The 13,363-nt window shown below is 56.0% G+C and overlaps 1 protein-coding gene across 3 annotated transcripts in view; it reads left to right on the forward strand.

Annotated features, from left to right (window-relative positions):
- ARRB1 (arrestin beta 1) overlaps positions 1-13,363 on the forward strand; it is a 202,473-nt gene that overhangs the window by 176,850 nt on the left and 12,260 nt on the right. For 2 of the 3 annotated variants that reach the window (XM_084626225.1, XM_084626227.1), the window contains 4 exons: positions 4,920-4,992; positions 6,496-6,633; positions 7,682-7,765; positions 11,830-11,853. In XM_084626225.1, the coding sequence (XP_084482351.1) occupies positions 4,920-4,992; positions 6,496-6,633; positions 7,682-7,765; positions 11,830-11,853 (319 nt within the window). The remainder of the gene's footprint in view (positions 1-4,919; positions 4,993-6,495; positions 6,634-7,681; positions 7,766-11,829; positions 11,854-13,363) is intronic. The other variant, XM_084626226.1, reaches the window with a different exon arrangement.

The raw sequence follows: 13,363 nt of genomic DNA on the forward strand, positions 1-13,363 counted from the left end.
TCCGCAAAGCAGGGAGCACAGTGCTTTCCCGACCTCGCTGGAGAACTGCCAGGGCAAACTGGACCCTTGTGAGAGACTTGGGTACCGTGCTGAGGGGGGCCAGATCAGCCCCCAAATAGCGTTCTCCCCAGAACAGGCACAGTGGGGGCACTGGCAGGACCAATGCCCCTGACCTGCCCCAGGCCTCAGCCTTGACTCCAAGGGACCACCTCTCCCGATACATGGAGCACTTCAGTCCCCAGGCTGCCGCCCCAGCCCCTTCCACCAGCGCTGCATTCGCAGAGCACGGGAAAGGACGTTCCTCCCACTCCAGGGACCAGCTGGGCCATACGGTGCTGACCGAGGCGTTTCCCCAGGGGGCCCTTGAGCCAGGTGGTTACAGAAAGATGCAGCCGCAGGCTCACGAGGAAAGGGGGCTGGAAAGGTGAGATCGGCGAACGGGACATGAGCCCATCACTCTGCTCAGCCACGGAGGAGGGGTGCGTAGGGGAAGGACACCTGAGATCTGTGGCTGATGAGCGAGGTCCGGGGGCTCTCATTGTTCCCACGTGAGGGTAAATGGGGAGGAATGGCCAGCGCCAGTAAGGACTGAGGAGTAACACCCAGGGCATGGACACACTGCGATAAAAACACCCATGGCCCTGAGTCTCAGCGCCCGGATCAGCTGGCTCGGGCTGGGGCTGGGGGGTCGGGGGGGGCTGTAAAATCGCAGTGGAGATGCTTGGACTGGAGCCCAGGCTCTGAGACCCTCCCCCCCCCCCCCCCGTGGTGTCTCAGAGCCCAGATGCCAGCCCGAGCCCGAATGTCTCCACTGCAGTTTTGCAGCCCGAGCCCCACGAGCCTGAGTCAAGTGACCCGGGCCAGCCGTGGGACTTTGGTTTCAGTGCAGACGTACCCACAGGAACAGGCACCGGCCCGGTGGCTGCTCCGGGGCTGAAGCACCCAAAGAAAACAATACTGGGTGCTCAGCACCCACCGGCAGCCCCAGGGATCAGCTCCTCCCGCTCCCTCCCAGCGCCTCCCGCCCACCAGCAGCCCCCCGGATCAGCTCCTCCCGCTCCCTCCCAGCGCCTCCCGCCCACCAGCAGCCCCAGGGATCAGCTCCTCCCGCTCCCTCCCAGCGCCTCCCGCCCACCAGCAGCCCCACGGATCAGCTCCTCCCCCTCCCTCCCAGCACCTCCCGCCCACCGGCAGCCCCATGGATCAGCTCCTCCCCCTCCCTCCCAGCACCTCCCGCCCACCGGCAGCCCCATGGATCAGCTCCTCCCGCTCCCTCCCAGCGCCTCCCGCCCACTGGCAGCCCCAGGGATCAGCTCCTCCTGCTCCCTCCCAGCGCCTCCCGCCCACCGGCAGCCCCCCGACCAGCTCCTCCCGCTCCCTCCCAGCACCTCCCGCCCACCAGCAGCCCCCCGGATCAGCTCCCCCTGCTCCCTCCCAGCGCCTCCCGCCCACCAGCAGCCCCCCGGATCAGCTCCTCCCGCTCCCTCCCAGCACCTCCCGCCCACCAGCAGCCCCATGGATCAGCTCCTCCCGCTCCCTCCCAGCGCCTCCCACCCACCGGCAGCCCCCCGGATCAGCTCTTCCCGCTCCCTCCCAGCGCCTCCCGCCCACCAGCAGCCCCAGGGATCAGCTCCTCCCGCTCCCTCCCAGCGCCTCCCGCCCACCGGCAGCCCCCCGGATCAGCTCCCCCTGCTCCCTCCCAGCACCTCCCGCCCACCAGCAGCCCCCCGGATCAGCTCCCCCTGCTCCCTCCCAGCGCCTCCCGCCCACCAGCAGCCCCCCGGATCAGCTCCTCCCGCTCCCTCCCAGCGCCTCCCGCCCACTGGCAGCCCCAGGGATCAGCTCCTCCCGCTCCCTCCCAGCGCCTCCCGCCCACCGGCAGCCCCCCGGATCAGCTCCTCCCGCTCCCTCCCAGCACCTCCCGCCCACCAGCAGCCCCCCGGATCAGCTCCCCCTGCTCCCTCCCAGCACCTCCCGCCCACCAGCAGCCCCCCGGATCAGCTCCCCCTGCTCCCTCCCAGCGCCTTCCGCCCACCAGCAGCCCCCCGGATCAGCTCCTCCAGCTCCCTCCCAGCGCCTCCCGCCCACCGGCAGCCCCAGGGATCAGCTCCTCCCGCTCCCTCTCAGCGCCTCCCGCCCACCGGCAGCCCCCCGGATCAGCTCCTCCCGCTCCCTCCCAGCGCCTCCCGCCCACCGGCAGCCCCAGGGATCAGCTCCTCCCGCTCCCTCCCAGAGCCTCCCGTCCACCGGCAGCCCCCCGGATCAGCTCCCCCTGCTCCCTCCCAGCGCCTCCCGCCCACCAGCAGCCCCAGGGATCAGCTCCTCCCGCTCCCTCCCAGCGCCTCCCGCCCACCAGCAGCCCCACGGATCAGCTCCCCCTGCTCCCTCCCAGCGCCTCCCGCCCACCAGCAGCCCCCCGGATCAGCTCCTCCCGCTCCCTCCCAGCGCCTCCCGCCCACCGGCAGCCCCGCGGATCAGCTCTTCCCGCTCCCTCCCAGCGCCTCCCGCCCACCGGCAGCCCCCCGGATCAGCTCCTCCCGCTCCCTCCCAGCGCCTCCCGCCCACCGGCAGCCCCCCGGATCAGCTCTTCCCGCTCCCTCCCAGCGCCTCCCGCCCACCAGCAGCCCCACGGATCAGCTCCCCCTGCTCCCTCCCAGCGCCTCCCGCCCACCAGCAGCCCCCCGGATCAGCTCCTCCCGCTCCCTCCCAGCGCCTCCCGCCCACCGGCAGCCCCCCGGATCAGCTCCTCCCGCTCCCTCCCAGCGCCTCCCGCTCATCGGCAGACCCACGGATCAGCTCCCCCTGCTCCCTCCCAGCGCCTCCCGCCCACCAGCAGCCCCCCGGATCAGCTCCTCCCGCTCCCTCCCAGCGCCTCCCGCCCACCGGCAGCCCCCCGGATCAGCTCCTCCCGCTCTCTCCCAGCGCCTCCCGCCCACCGGCAGCCCCCACGGATCAGCTCCTCCCGCTCCCTCCCAGCGCCTCCCGCCCACCGGCAGCCCCCCGGATCAGCTCCTCCCGCTCCCTCCCAGCGCCTCCCGCCCACGAGGATCAGCTGTTCCGCGGTGTGCAGGAGGTGCTGGGAGGGAGGGGGCAGAACGGGGCAGGGCAGGGGTAGGAAGAGTGAGGGCAATGCTGGAGCAACAAGAATTAATGCGATCCTTGTATGTGTAAACCTGCACGTGAGTAGGGAGGCGATTTTACCTCTGTGTACAGCGTTAGTGAGACCAGGACATTGTGAAAAACTGGAGAGGGTGCAGAGCCACAACGCGATCCGAGGGCTGGACAAAATGCTTTAGCTGAGACTCCGAGAGCTCCGTTTGTTGGGTGTCTCAAAAAGAAGGTTGTGAGATGACTTCATGACCGGGTATAAGAACTTCAATGGGGAGAAAATAATTGGTGCTAATAGGCTCTTTGATCGAGCTCAGGGGCTCTCAAACCGTGGGTCGCAACCCCCTGAGTTTATTAGGTGGGGGTCGCGAGTACATGCACGAAACAGAGCAACTGCTATAAATCGTATCATTTAAATCTAGCGTTTTAGAAAATTACACACATCTTTCCCTCGCAACATAGTGCATTTCCTGCCAAAAGTCTTGTAAACGTCTCATGCAGTGATCATTGTTCCTCAACAATATATATATATATATATATACACATATTTGTGTGTGAGTGTGTATTATCACCATGGTAAGGAACTTGGACTCTGAGGAATGCAGTATTGTGTTGTGCAGGTTTGTGGTCTTGAGACTAAAAAGGTGAAACTGAGGCAACACGAGAGGGCCGATATTAACAAACAGACAAAGATGACTTTTCACAGCAGACCCGCTAGCTAGCTAGTCTGCTGTGAAAAGTCATTTCTGTATATTTGTTAATATCACTTTCTGCAGCCTCCCAGCTAGCTAGTAAGTCTGCTGTGAAAAGTGATATAAACAAACATACAAAGATGACTTCGCACCCCGTTGCCCCCCTTACTCCTGCACTGCTGCTGCCCAGCTCTGAAGGCAGCACAGAAGAAAGGGGGGCAATCGGGCGCGAAGTCTGCTGTGAAAAGTGATCTTGACACAGTTTCTTCACGTGTCTCCCCGCCCCCCCCCAGTATTAAACAGTAACTATTAAAAAAATAACTTTTCTGCTTATAACGATCATTAGATGAAAATGTGTTTTAGTCATACTTTCAAAGCAGTGAGAAAAGGTCAATTCTTTTTAAACAATAGGATTATAAATTTAGCATTTAAAATAGTGTTAAATATAAAAACTGTTGTTTTTAATTTATAAGGGGGGCGGTCACCCTAAGAGGCTTGCTGTCTGACAGAGGTCACCCATACAAAGAGTTTGAGAACCACTGATCTAGCTGATGAAGGCAGACCAAGAACCAATGGCTGGAGGCTGAATCCAGATGCATTCAAATTAGAAATAAGATTCAAATGTTTACTCCCAAGGGCTTCTCCGTCTCTTGATGTCTTCAGATCCAGACTGGCTGCCTTTCTTGAAGACGTGCTTTTGCCAAACACAAGTTTAACTTTGCTCAAACACAAGTTAACGGGCTCAGTAGGGAGGTAACTGGGTAAAATGTAATGGCGTGTGATAGACAGGAGGGCAGACGAGATGATCTAAAAATACCTTCTGGCCCTAAACGCTATATAAGATGTTATGGACTAAAGGGCCTGGTGTCTATTCCTGTCCCCATTCTCCTTTATCACTGCTGGGCTGTGTTACCAGGAATAGGGGAAGGGGGTGTTGATCCCTTATGTCTCACTATCCCCAGAAGTGGTGCTGGGACCCCATCGCTTCCCAGCCACCGGTGCCTGGGGTGTTCCTAGCGGCCCAACAACACGGCACAGGCTGGCCGGTGCTCTCACGCCTGCTGCACTGAAGCACACCCTAACCTTGGCCTTCCCTCTCTGTCTGTCTCTCATCCTCAGTGCGCCAGTACGCGGACATCTGCCTGTTCAACACTGCTCAGTACAAATGCCCCGTTGCTGTGGAAGAGGCAGAGTGAGTATGCCCACTCACGTCCTTTGGTAGTATCATGGCCATGGCTCGTCTCCAGGGATCATGCCACATCTCACCGTGCTGGGGCTCCCCACTGAGCCCAAGGTTAGCAGAGGAGCTCGGATTTTCCTGGCTCTCTTCTGCTTCCTACAAGCTCGAGGACCATTAAAGAACCGATCTCCAGGACTATGCAAAACTGGTCTCTTCTGCCCCACAGCCCTGCCCCCCATGTGTGCGTCAGAGTCAGAGCAGCTGACTTTACTTACTTAAATAAGGCTTACGTGATGGGGCAAAGCCCCTCTGGAACCAGGAGGGAAAGAACTCATTGTCTAGAAAAACTGCCAATCAACCAGAGCGACAGGCGGGACTTCTCTTTAGTGTAAAGGATTCTGGGTCAGGAAGCCCGCTATAAATCCTCTGGCTCTGTCCCAGCTAGAGAGTCAGAGCTGTGGGCCTGTTATGACTGGGTAAGTGGAGTGATGGGATAGGATGGAAAGGGATCTGCTGTTGTTCTTTTGATTTTGGGTTTTGTTTAAAAGGAAATTTTGGTACCGTTTCTTTTCTGCTAACCCCCTCTGAACTTGGTCCCGCTGATTTGCCATGGCTTTCCCGCTGTTCGCTCCTGTCGGCCATGTTCTGAGCCCAGGATCTTTATCGTTGCTGGTGTATAAAGACCCCAGCTTGAGTTGTAGGGCCCAGGCTGAGTTTGGTGGAGAAATATCTCTTGACTTGTGATCTGGAGTCCTTGAGACAACAAACGGAGGCCCCACGGTGGTATTTTTACAGCGTCCCTTTAAATCGTGCTGGATGCATACGGGGTGGTTGCATTGCCATGTCGTGACATGGCTCAGAGTTGTGATATTGAACCACCCCGGGGATGTGGCATCAGCATGTGATGACTCTTCGTCGCCGTGGAAAGCTGCTAACGTTGTAACACAGCTTCAGTGCTGCCTGGGCACCCTGCTCACAACAAAGTGATTCTGCTCTGCTTGGGGCCATGGCAGCCTTTGTTCAGACTGGCTTTTGATCACATCTCAAAACTCAGAGTGAGACGCAATCAAAACTACTGAGCTTTACATGGCTCCTGCCTGAACTCTCTCGGTTAGCTGGCAACTTGCTCCGAGTTCCCCTGAGAGATTGGGGTCGTAGATGAACTTGGGCTTTGTCAGGAATCTGCAGCAAACACCGTATCTTGCGACTGTCCTGCGAAGGGTGAGGTGAGCATGTTCAGAGCCCCATGGGTAGTTCTTGCATAAGGATTTCGCTGTGTCACAGAGAGGAGGCCACTTCCCAGCTCCACACCGGGAATCACCGTGACGGTGTCAGGCATTCACATGATCCCCAGTGGGGCTGACTCATCAGGCTTGTATTTGCCGTTGCATTGTGCTTCAGATATTTTCCTTTCTCCTAGAGAGATGGGAGCTCTGGGACCCCACGGGGAGGTGCGGGTGTTGGTTCGGTCCCATACATTACATCAGTTTCATTCACCCACGTTGTTGTCCTCAGTGACGTGGTGGCTCCGAGTTCGACGTTCTGCAAAGTCTACACACTGACCCCTTTTCTCGCCAACAACCGGGAGAAGCGGGGCCTGGCCCTGGACGGGAAGCTTAAACATGAAGACACCAATCTGGCTTCCAGCACATTGTGAGAGCTCCTTCCTCCCTGCCCTGCATGTCTGAGTGGTTTGTTTCTCCCAGCAATGCGGATGGGTCACCTAAAGAATGACTGTCGTGAAGAATCCCGGTGCCACTAAACACCAGCCAAGTCCCCAGTCCTGCAGAGCTCTTGGCATAGCCTTAACTCTAAGTACACGAGTAGCCCTGTTGATGGCAATACCAGTTGGCTTCCATGGCACTGCCTGTGGGCTTAAACATGTACTCAAGTGCTTTGCTGCATCGGGGTTGGAACCTCAGTGTTGGCACCAGGATCAGATGTCGTAGAAGTGAGACATTTAAAAGGGCCCTGGCCAGGGGCCTGTAGAATACCCTCTAGGGGGCAGAACTGTACTGCCTGCCTTTCAAGGGATGGCATGGGAGACCTAATGGTAGCTCTTTCTATTGCTAACTTCTGGGATTCTAAAAAGATGCTGGCCAAAACTTTCACACCTGGCTGCTTAAAGGTAGACCCCCCCAAAATGCCACTCTAGGTTCCCACCATGGATTTAGGAGCCTGCGCACCCAGGTTTGAAAACTTCAGCCAAAGTCCTTAGCTAGTCCCTTTGGGTGGGATTCACAAAGGTATTTAGATGCCTAATACCCCTGGCTTTTACTTTCTGTTGATTTTCGTTTGTGTGTATCTCTCTCTCCATCTGTTATCAGAGGAGAGCCTGGGAGAGCCTCTGGGATTTTTAGAGCGATGAGCCCATTTTCACTTCAAAAACGGTTTGGCTGGTTTTCACTTCCCCTATTATTTGTGGGTGAAAAGGGTGTCATTTCCCAAATTTGGCATCCCTTCCCCGTTAGTCACTTTTCCCTTTTAAATACGTGAAATTTCAAAATGGCGCCTGATTCCCTGGGGAAACTGCCATTTTGCAGAAGTGTGATGAGGTTCGGGGAGTTGGGAGACGGCCCGGTACTGTGAGTCTGTGTTTGGGGTACTTTGCGGGGAAGGGGAGCTACTATTTTCACTCGGTTCTAATAGAAACTCCTGGCAGTCGTGTCCTTACAAATCCCTCATCTGTCCTTGCTTCTAGGCTAAGAGATGGAGCCAATAAGGAGATCCTGGGAATTATTGTCTCGTATAAAGTGAAAGTGAAGCTGGTGGTGTCTCGGGGAGGGTGAGTATCTTCTTCCTTCTGCGGCTAATCGCAGTCAAGAAAAATCAAACCAACCTTTCCTCTGCCCCAACCGAAGGCAAGGGCGACTGGATGCAAATTTATCCAGTCACTTAAATCTCTACCCTCACAGGCCACACCCTTCAGCACATGGCCACACCCCATGGCCGCACCCTCCAGCACATGGCCATGCCCCTAAATTTGAGAAAGAAGCGGCACGGAGCTTTCAAACACACACAAAGGAAGAAACCTTTGTGGTATTTTTTACGTTGAGGGTTTGTTGAATCTTCTCCTGTCTGGCCCTGAATTGGGATAACGTTCACAGGGCTGGGCTATGGGCTCCCTGCTTTGGCCCAACAGCATGTGTTGGTCAACTCTTTGCATGGCCGCCCAATACATGCTCTGAGTGGTGTGGTCCCCATGACCACTTCATTTGGACACACTGTAGCCTGCAGTGATGCTTGTGTTGCTCCAAATCTCACTCTCCTGGCTGTGACCTGCTCCGGCTCGAGTGCAGCTCGAGTGAATTCTGAATGGGTGGCAGTGTTTCCTCTGAGTGACTTCGGTGAGCTTTGGCTCAAAGCCTCAGTGCCTTTCCTCTACGGATCTCAAAGCACTTCACAAGCACAGGTTAATTCTCCCAACACTCCTCTGAGCAGCTTGCCCAGGGCCATGCAGTGAATCAGTGGCAGAACCAGATATGGAAGCTAAGAGTCCCGATTCCCCATCAACAAGGCCTATGACCCATAGCACAGATCAAATGGCCTGGCAGTCACCCTAGATTTTCGGGAACTGGGAAGAGCTTGCTCAAGAGAGGGAGTTGGCGCATAACGCTACTAGGCAGCTGCACTGAACGCTATTTTTGGATAGAATCGGCGACAGATGTTTAACCACTAACTTGTGTTAGCAATAGGTGATGAGCTACAAGGCATGAATATGCTAACCTCTAGGATAAGGGCACCCCAGGATTATACAGGTGAGGAAGTTCATAGAATATCAGGGTTGGAAGGGATCTCAGGGGGTCACCTAGTCCAACCCCCTGCTCAACCAGGACCAATCCCCAATTTTTGCCCCAGATCCCTAAATGGCCCCCTCAAGGATTGAACTCACAACCCTGGGTTTAGCAGGCCAATGCTCAAACCACTGAGCTATCCCTCCCCCTGCTAGTTAGAGCTGGACATGGAAGGCTGGGCTTCTCAATGAATATTCATGATAGTGCCCAGGCCTTATAATAGGCTGTGTAGCAGGAGCTAGCTTTGCATATTTGATTCTGTCTCTTCAGTGGTATCTACCACCAAATCTGGACCACTGGATGCATTGGGCAGGCCAGGGACAGGACTGGTCCTTTGTCTCGCACCACCAGGTCCCCAGGGAAAGGTGGGAATTGGAGCTTTCCGTGGCTAAGGATGGGCAGTGCCCTGTGTGTGCAGGTCTTTGCCATGCAGCTTGGGGTTCCCGACAAGACCTTGAACTTGTCAGTTTTTCTTCTGTGGAGTCTGATTCCGGGGCAAGAACTCTGTTAGCCCTGGCTCATTAAATCAGTGTCAGTCGGTACAATTGTTGTTAACCAATCACAAGGATCAGGCAACAAGGCTAGGGGTGCAGTGTAGACATCCCCTTGTTTACCATGGAAGGGGGTGGGGAGGTTTGAGGGCCAGGCTAAGGGCAGCTTCCAAAGTACAGTGTGGTGCGATCTCTGTAGGGGGCATTGGACCTAGGGGTTACAGTGGATGAGAAGCTGGATATGAGTCAACAGTGTGCCCTTGTTGCCAAGAAGGCGAACGGCATTTTGGGCTGTATAAGTAGGAGCACTGCCAGCAGATCGAGGGATGTGATCATTCCCCTCTATTCGGCATTGGTGAGGCCTCATCTGGAGTACTGTGTCCAGTTTTGGGCCCCACACTACACGAAGGATGTGGAAAAATTGGAAAGAGTCCAGCAGAGGGCAACAAAATGATTACGGGACTGGGGCACATGACTTACGAGGAGAGGCTGAGGGAACTGGGATTATTTAGTCTGCAGAAGAGAAGAATGAGGGGGGATTTGATAGCTGCTTTCAACTACCTGAAGCGGTTCCAAAGAGGATGGATCTAGACTGTTCTCCGTGGTAGCAGATGACAGAACAAGGAGCAATGGTCTCAAGTTGCAGTGTGGGAGGTTTAGGAAAAACCTCCCACACTGCAGGTTGGATATTAGGAAAAACTTTTTCACTAGGAGGGTGGTGAAGCACTGGAATGGGTTACCTAGGGAGGTGGTGGAATCTCCTTCCTTAGAGGTTTTTAAGGTCAGGCTTGACAAACCCCGGGCTGGGATGATTTAGTTGGGGATTGGTCCTGCTTTGAGCAGGGGGTGGGACTAGATGACCTCCTGAGGTCCCTTCCAGCCCTGATATTCTATGATTCTATGATTGGCACGTCCTGGCTGCCAACCTGGGGTGTGAAGAGAACCTTTGATTCACTCCCTCAGGAGCCTCCTTCCAATACAGTAACCCAGGGAGAGCAGGAATTCAGCCAGCAATAAGACCTGGGTTTAATTCCTGATGCTGCCACTGACCTGCTGTTGCCGGCCCCTGAGCCTAAAGAGAGGCCAGTGATACTGATGCCTTGTTCTACACGGAGGGGTGGAGAGCGACTGATCGTGTCTGTGACGAGCTTTGAGATTCTCTCAGGGAAGCTGCTCTAGTAATACAAATCCTGTGTCACCAGGATCTGTCTCTCGTGACAACCCATCGCAAGCAGCTGCGGGGAAGTGATGTGATGAGGCCTTGTTGGTGCTGATTAGATCCCGCAGACAGGTGGGCTCAGCAAATGACAGCCGGGGGAGATGCTTAGCCACTAAAGGATGGCACAACATAGCAGCCACTGGGGAAGGGTCCTGGGAGGAACGTGGCTCAGAAACCCACCCGTGGCTCCAGGGAGCTGCCTAATGGTGGAGACCTGACTCCAAACCCCCCATTCTGCTCCATGGCAGCCCCTGGATCTTTAGGGAGCTCTCACCAGTGGGGCTGATGGGATGCTACGTACTTGCTGGTCACCGTCACTAGCTGGGTGTGGGCTGATGGGTTGGCCCATGATGCTGTTTCCTCCAGTGGGAGGCAGGCTCCTTGGCTGGAGCTTTGCCTTCTGATCCGGCACTAGTCTCTGTTGTTCCTTTTACTAAGCCAGCTCCCAGCTCTGCTCTGACCCCCCTGTCCCACTTACTTGAGCCCTGCCCCTCCTTGCGGGCTCTGATCTAGCCTCAGATTTGAGCCCGTTTCTGGCTAACTGCCCTCGGCAGTCTGGGCTCTAATGCTGTGGTGAGCGCATCACCTGTGCCCTGCCTCTGTCTCTGTGCCGGCTGAATGCTCAGATTCTCAGCCTTAGTCCCGGAGACAGACATCCGTCATCTCTGTCCCAAATCCATCCCTTCCCACCTGTGGGGTGGGACCTGGCTGGGAGGGGCCTGCTCAGGATAGATCCCACGGTGATGGCTGCTTCCGAGGTAGGGGCGTGAGATCTCTCTGCTTGTAGGGGGGAGGCCTCACTTATCTGTTGTGCAACCTTCCCCTGACGTTATCTGCTGACATCCTGCTTGCAGGTCCTGGCAAGTCAGAGGTCAGGAGCCTTTGATGGGCAGGCGCGACTGAGGGACTTGGTCCTGCCTCCGTGCCAGGCTGGTCTTGGTGACCTCTCGAGGTCCTTTCCAGTCCTACATGCCTATGATTCTACCAGCTGCCTGGTGGGGAAGGCTGGTTGTTGTGTCCTGTCTCTAGCCCCCACTTCCCCAGTTCCTCCTCAGGCCCTGCAGCACCCCATAAAGTTCTCTGCTGGTTCCCACGGATCCGGCAGGAAGCGGCACATGTCATAGAGAGGCCCGCTTGAGAGTGGCGTAATGGGGGATCCCAGCAGGACCTGGGCTAGACACACACGTTCAGGGCGGTGTGATCGTGCCAGGGGGCTGTGGAGCTGGGAGTCGATCTCGGGCCTGGTTCCTGCGTTCCGACCTGTTGGCTGCCTGTGCTTTTCTTTTTTTCTTTTTTTTTTTTTAAACTGGTGACTAATTCTCTTGTCTCCTTTGGACTCTGCCAGCCTGCTGGGAGATCTTGCATCCAGGTAACACTTTCCAGCTCTGCCCGCTCTGGCGGTGCCGCGCGGACGCTGGCAGCCCGGCTTTTCATTCATGATCTTTCAGACCCCTCCTTTGTTTTCCTCATGCCCCTCACCAGCTTTTCCTTCGTCCACTTGGTCTTTTCTTTTTCCTTCTGTTCCTTCTCCACCCAAACCCCAGCATGTCTTCCCGGCTTCCCCGCAGGAGGAAGATGACAAACTCTGCCGATAAACCCTTCACTCAGTTCCGTATTTACTGCCTTTGGCAATCCCCAGACTGGGAGGCGCTGCCCTCTGTCGGTTCAGGGACGCTGCCTATGTAACTGCAGGGTCGTTGTAAGCATTTGAGTTACCAGTCGGGACGTACTGGGTTTATCACCCAGCCCTTTCACTGAGGTGCTGGTAGATGCTCTGTGCCCAAAGCAGCCGTGCCCAGGGGTTGCAGAGTGAGGGGAACTAGGCGGTGGCTCCCAGCACTCTCCTGTTGGCCCAGGGCAGGTTGGCTCTGAGTGAGTGAGGGGAAGGGCGCGGAGACAGTCGATATGTGTTCATATGGTAAACCAGCAGGTCTCTGAGCTGTTGTCTTGTTCTTCAGAATCTCCGCTGTCATTTAAACACTCTCCTCCACTGTTTGCCCTGGTGCTGTAGTCCCAGGAGATGAGAGCCACAAGGCGGGTGAGGTAATTACTTTTACTGGACAAACTTCTGTTGGTGAAAGAGACAAGCTTCCGAGCGCCCCAGAGCTTTGTGTCAAAAGCTTGTCTCTTTCACCAACAGGCCTTGGTCCAGTAAAAAATAGGACCTCACCTGCCTCGTGTCTCTCATTTAAAACCAGTGCATCTCTAGCCAGGGCTGCACTACAAACGAACATCGGAAAAATTACCTCGCGCAGAGGTGTGAAAAGTCCACAGCCCTGAGAACCATTGCCACCATGAAAGATTTACTGCTGCTGGGGCATGAAGGTCTCGCCACAGAGTCCGTCTCAGCCAGTGACTAACCACAAAGCTGGTTCGAGCCCCGGGGAGGGAGGTGAAAGGGGAAGAGGGAGGGAGCCCAGTGGAACTGATCTTCTGCCAACTCAGTGGTGCTGAGCCACAAAGAATGGAAACCGGTATTTCCCTGAGAATAAACAAATGCTGGTCAGCCGGTGGGGCTGGGATGACCTTTTATCCGGTGCCATGTCTTTCAATTCGTCTCTGTACCTAAGTCTGTAGGAAGAGGTTGTCCAGCTGGTTATTTAATTTGCAACTAATTAGAGACCGTTTTGCAAATGTCCCAGACATCCAAAGGATAAACTGCAGATCTTGTCAGTGCAGCGCAGACCTAGAAGTTTTGTGCAACCTTCCTATCATATCCTTTTCTCTGTCCTCCTTCCCTGGCCTTCCCTGTCGATCACCGCCTGGTCTGTTACATTGCACATTCTGCGTGCCCTGACTTGTCTACCTGTGCTGGGAGGAATCGGGTTGAATGAGGAGGAGAATAACTGGTGCTAATGATGGGGACCCATGCAAGGGCA

This window comes from Lepidochelys olivacea, assembly GCF_965140295.1.
Source record: "Lepidochelys olivacea isolate rLepOli2 genome assembly, chromosome: 1".
NCBI classification, from domain to species: Eukaryota; Metazoa; Chordata; order Testudines; family Cheloniidae; genus Lepidochelys; species Lepidochelys olivacea.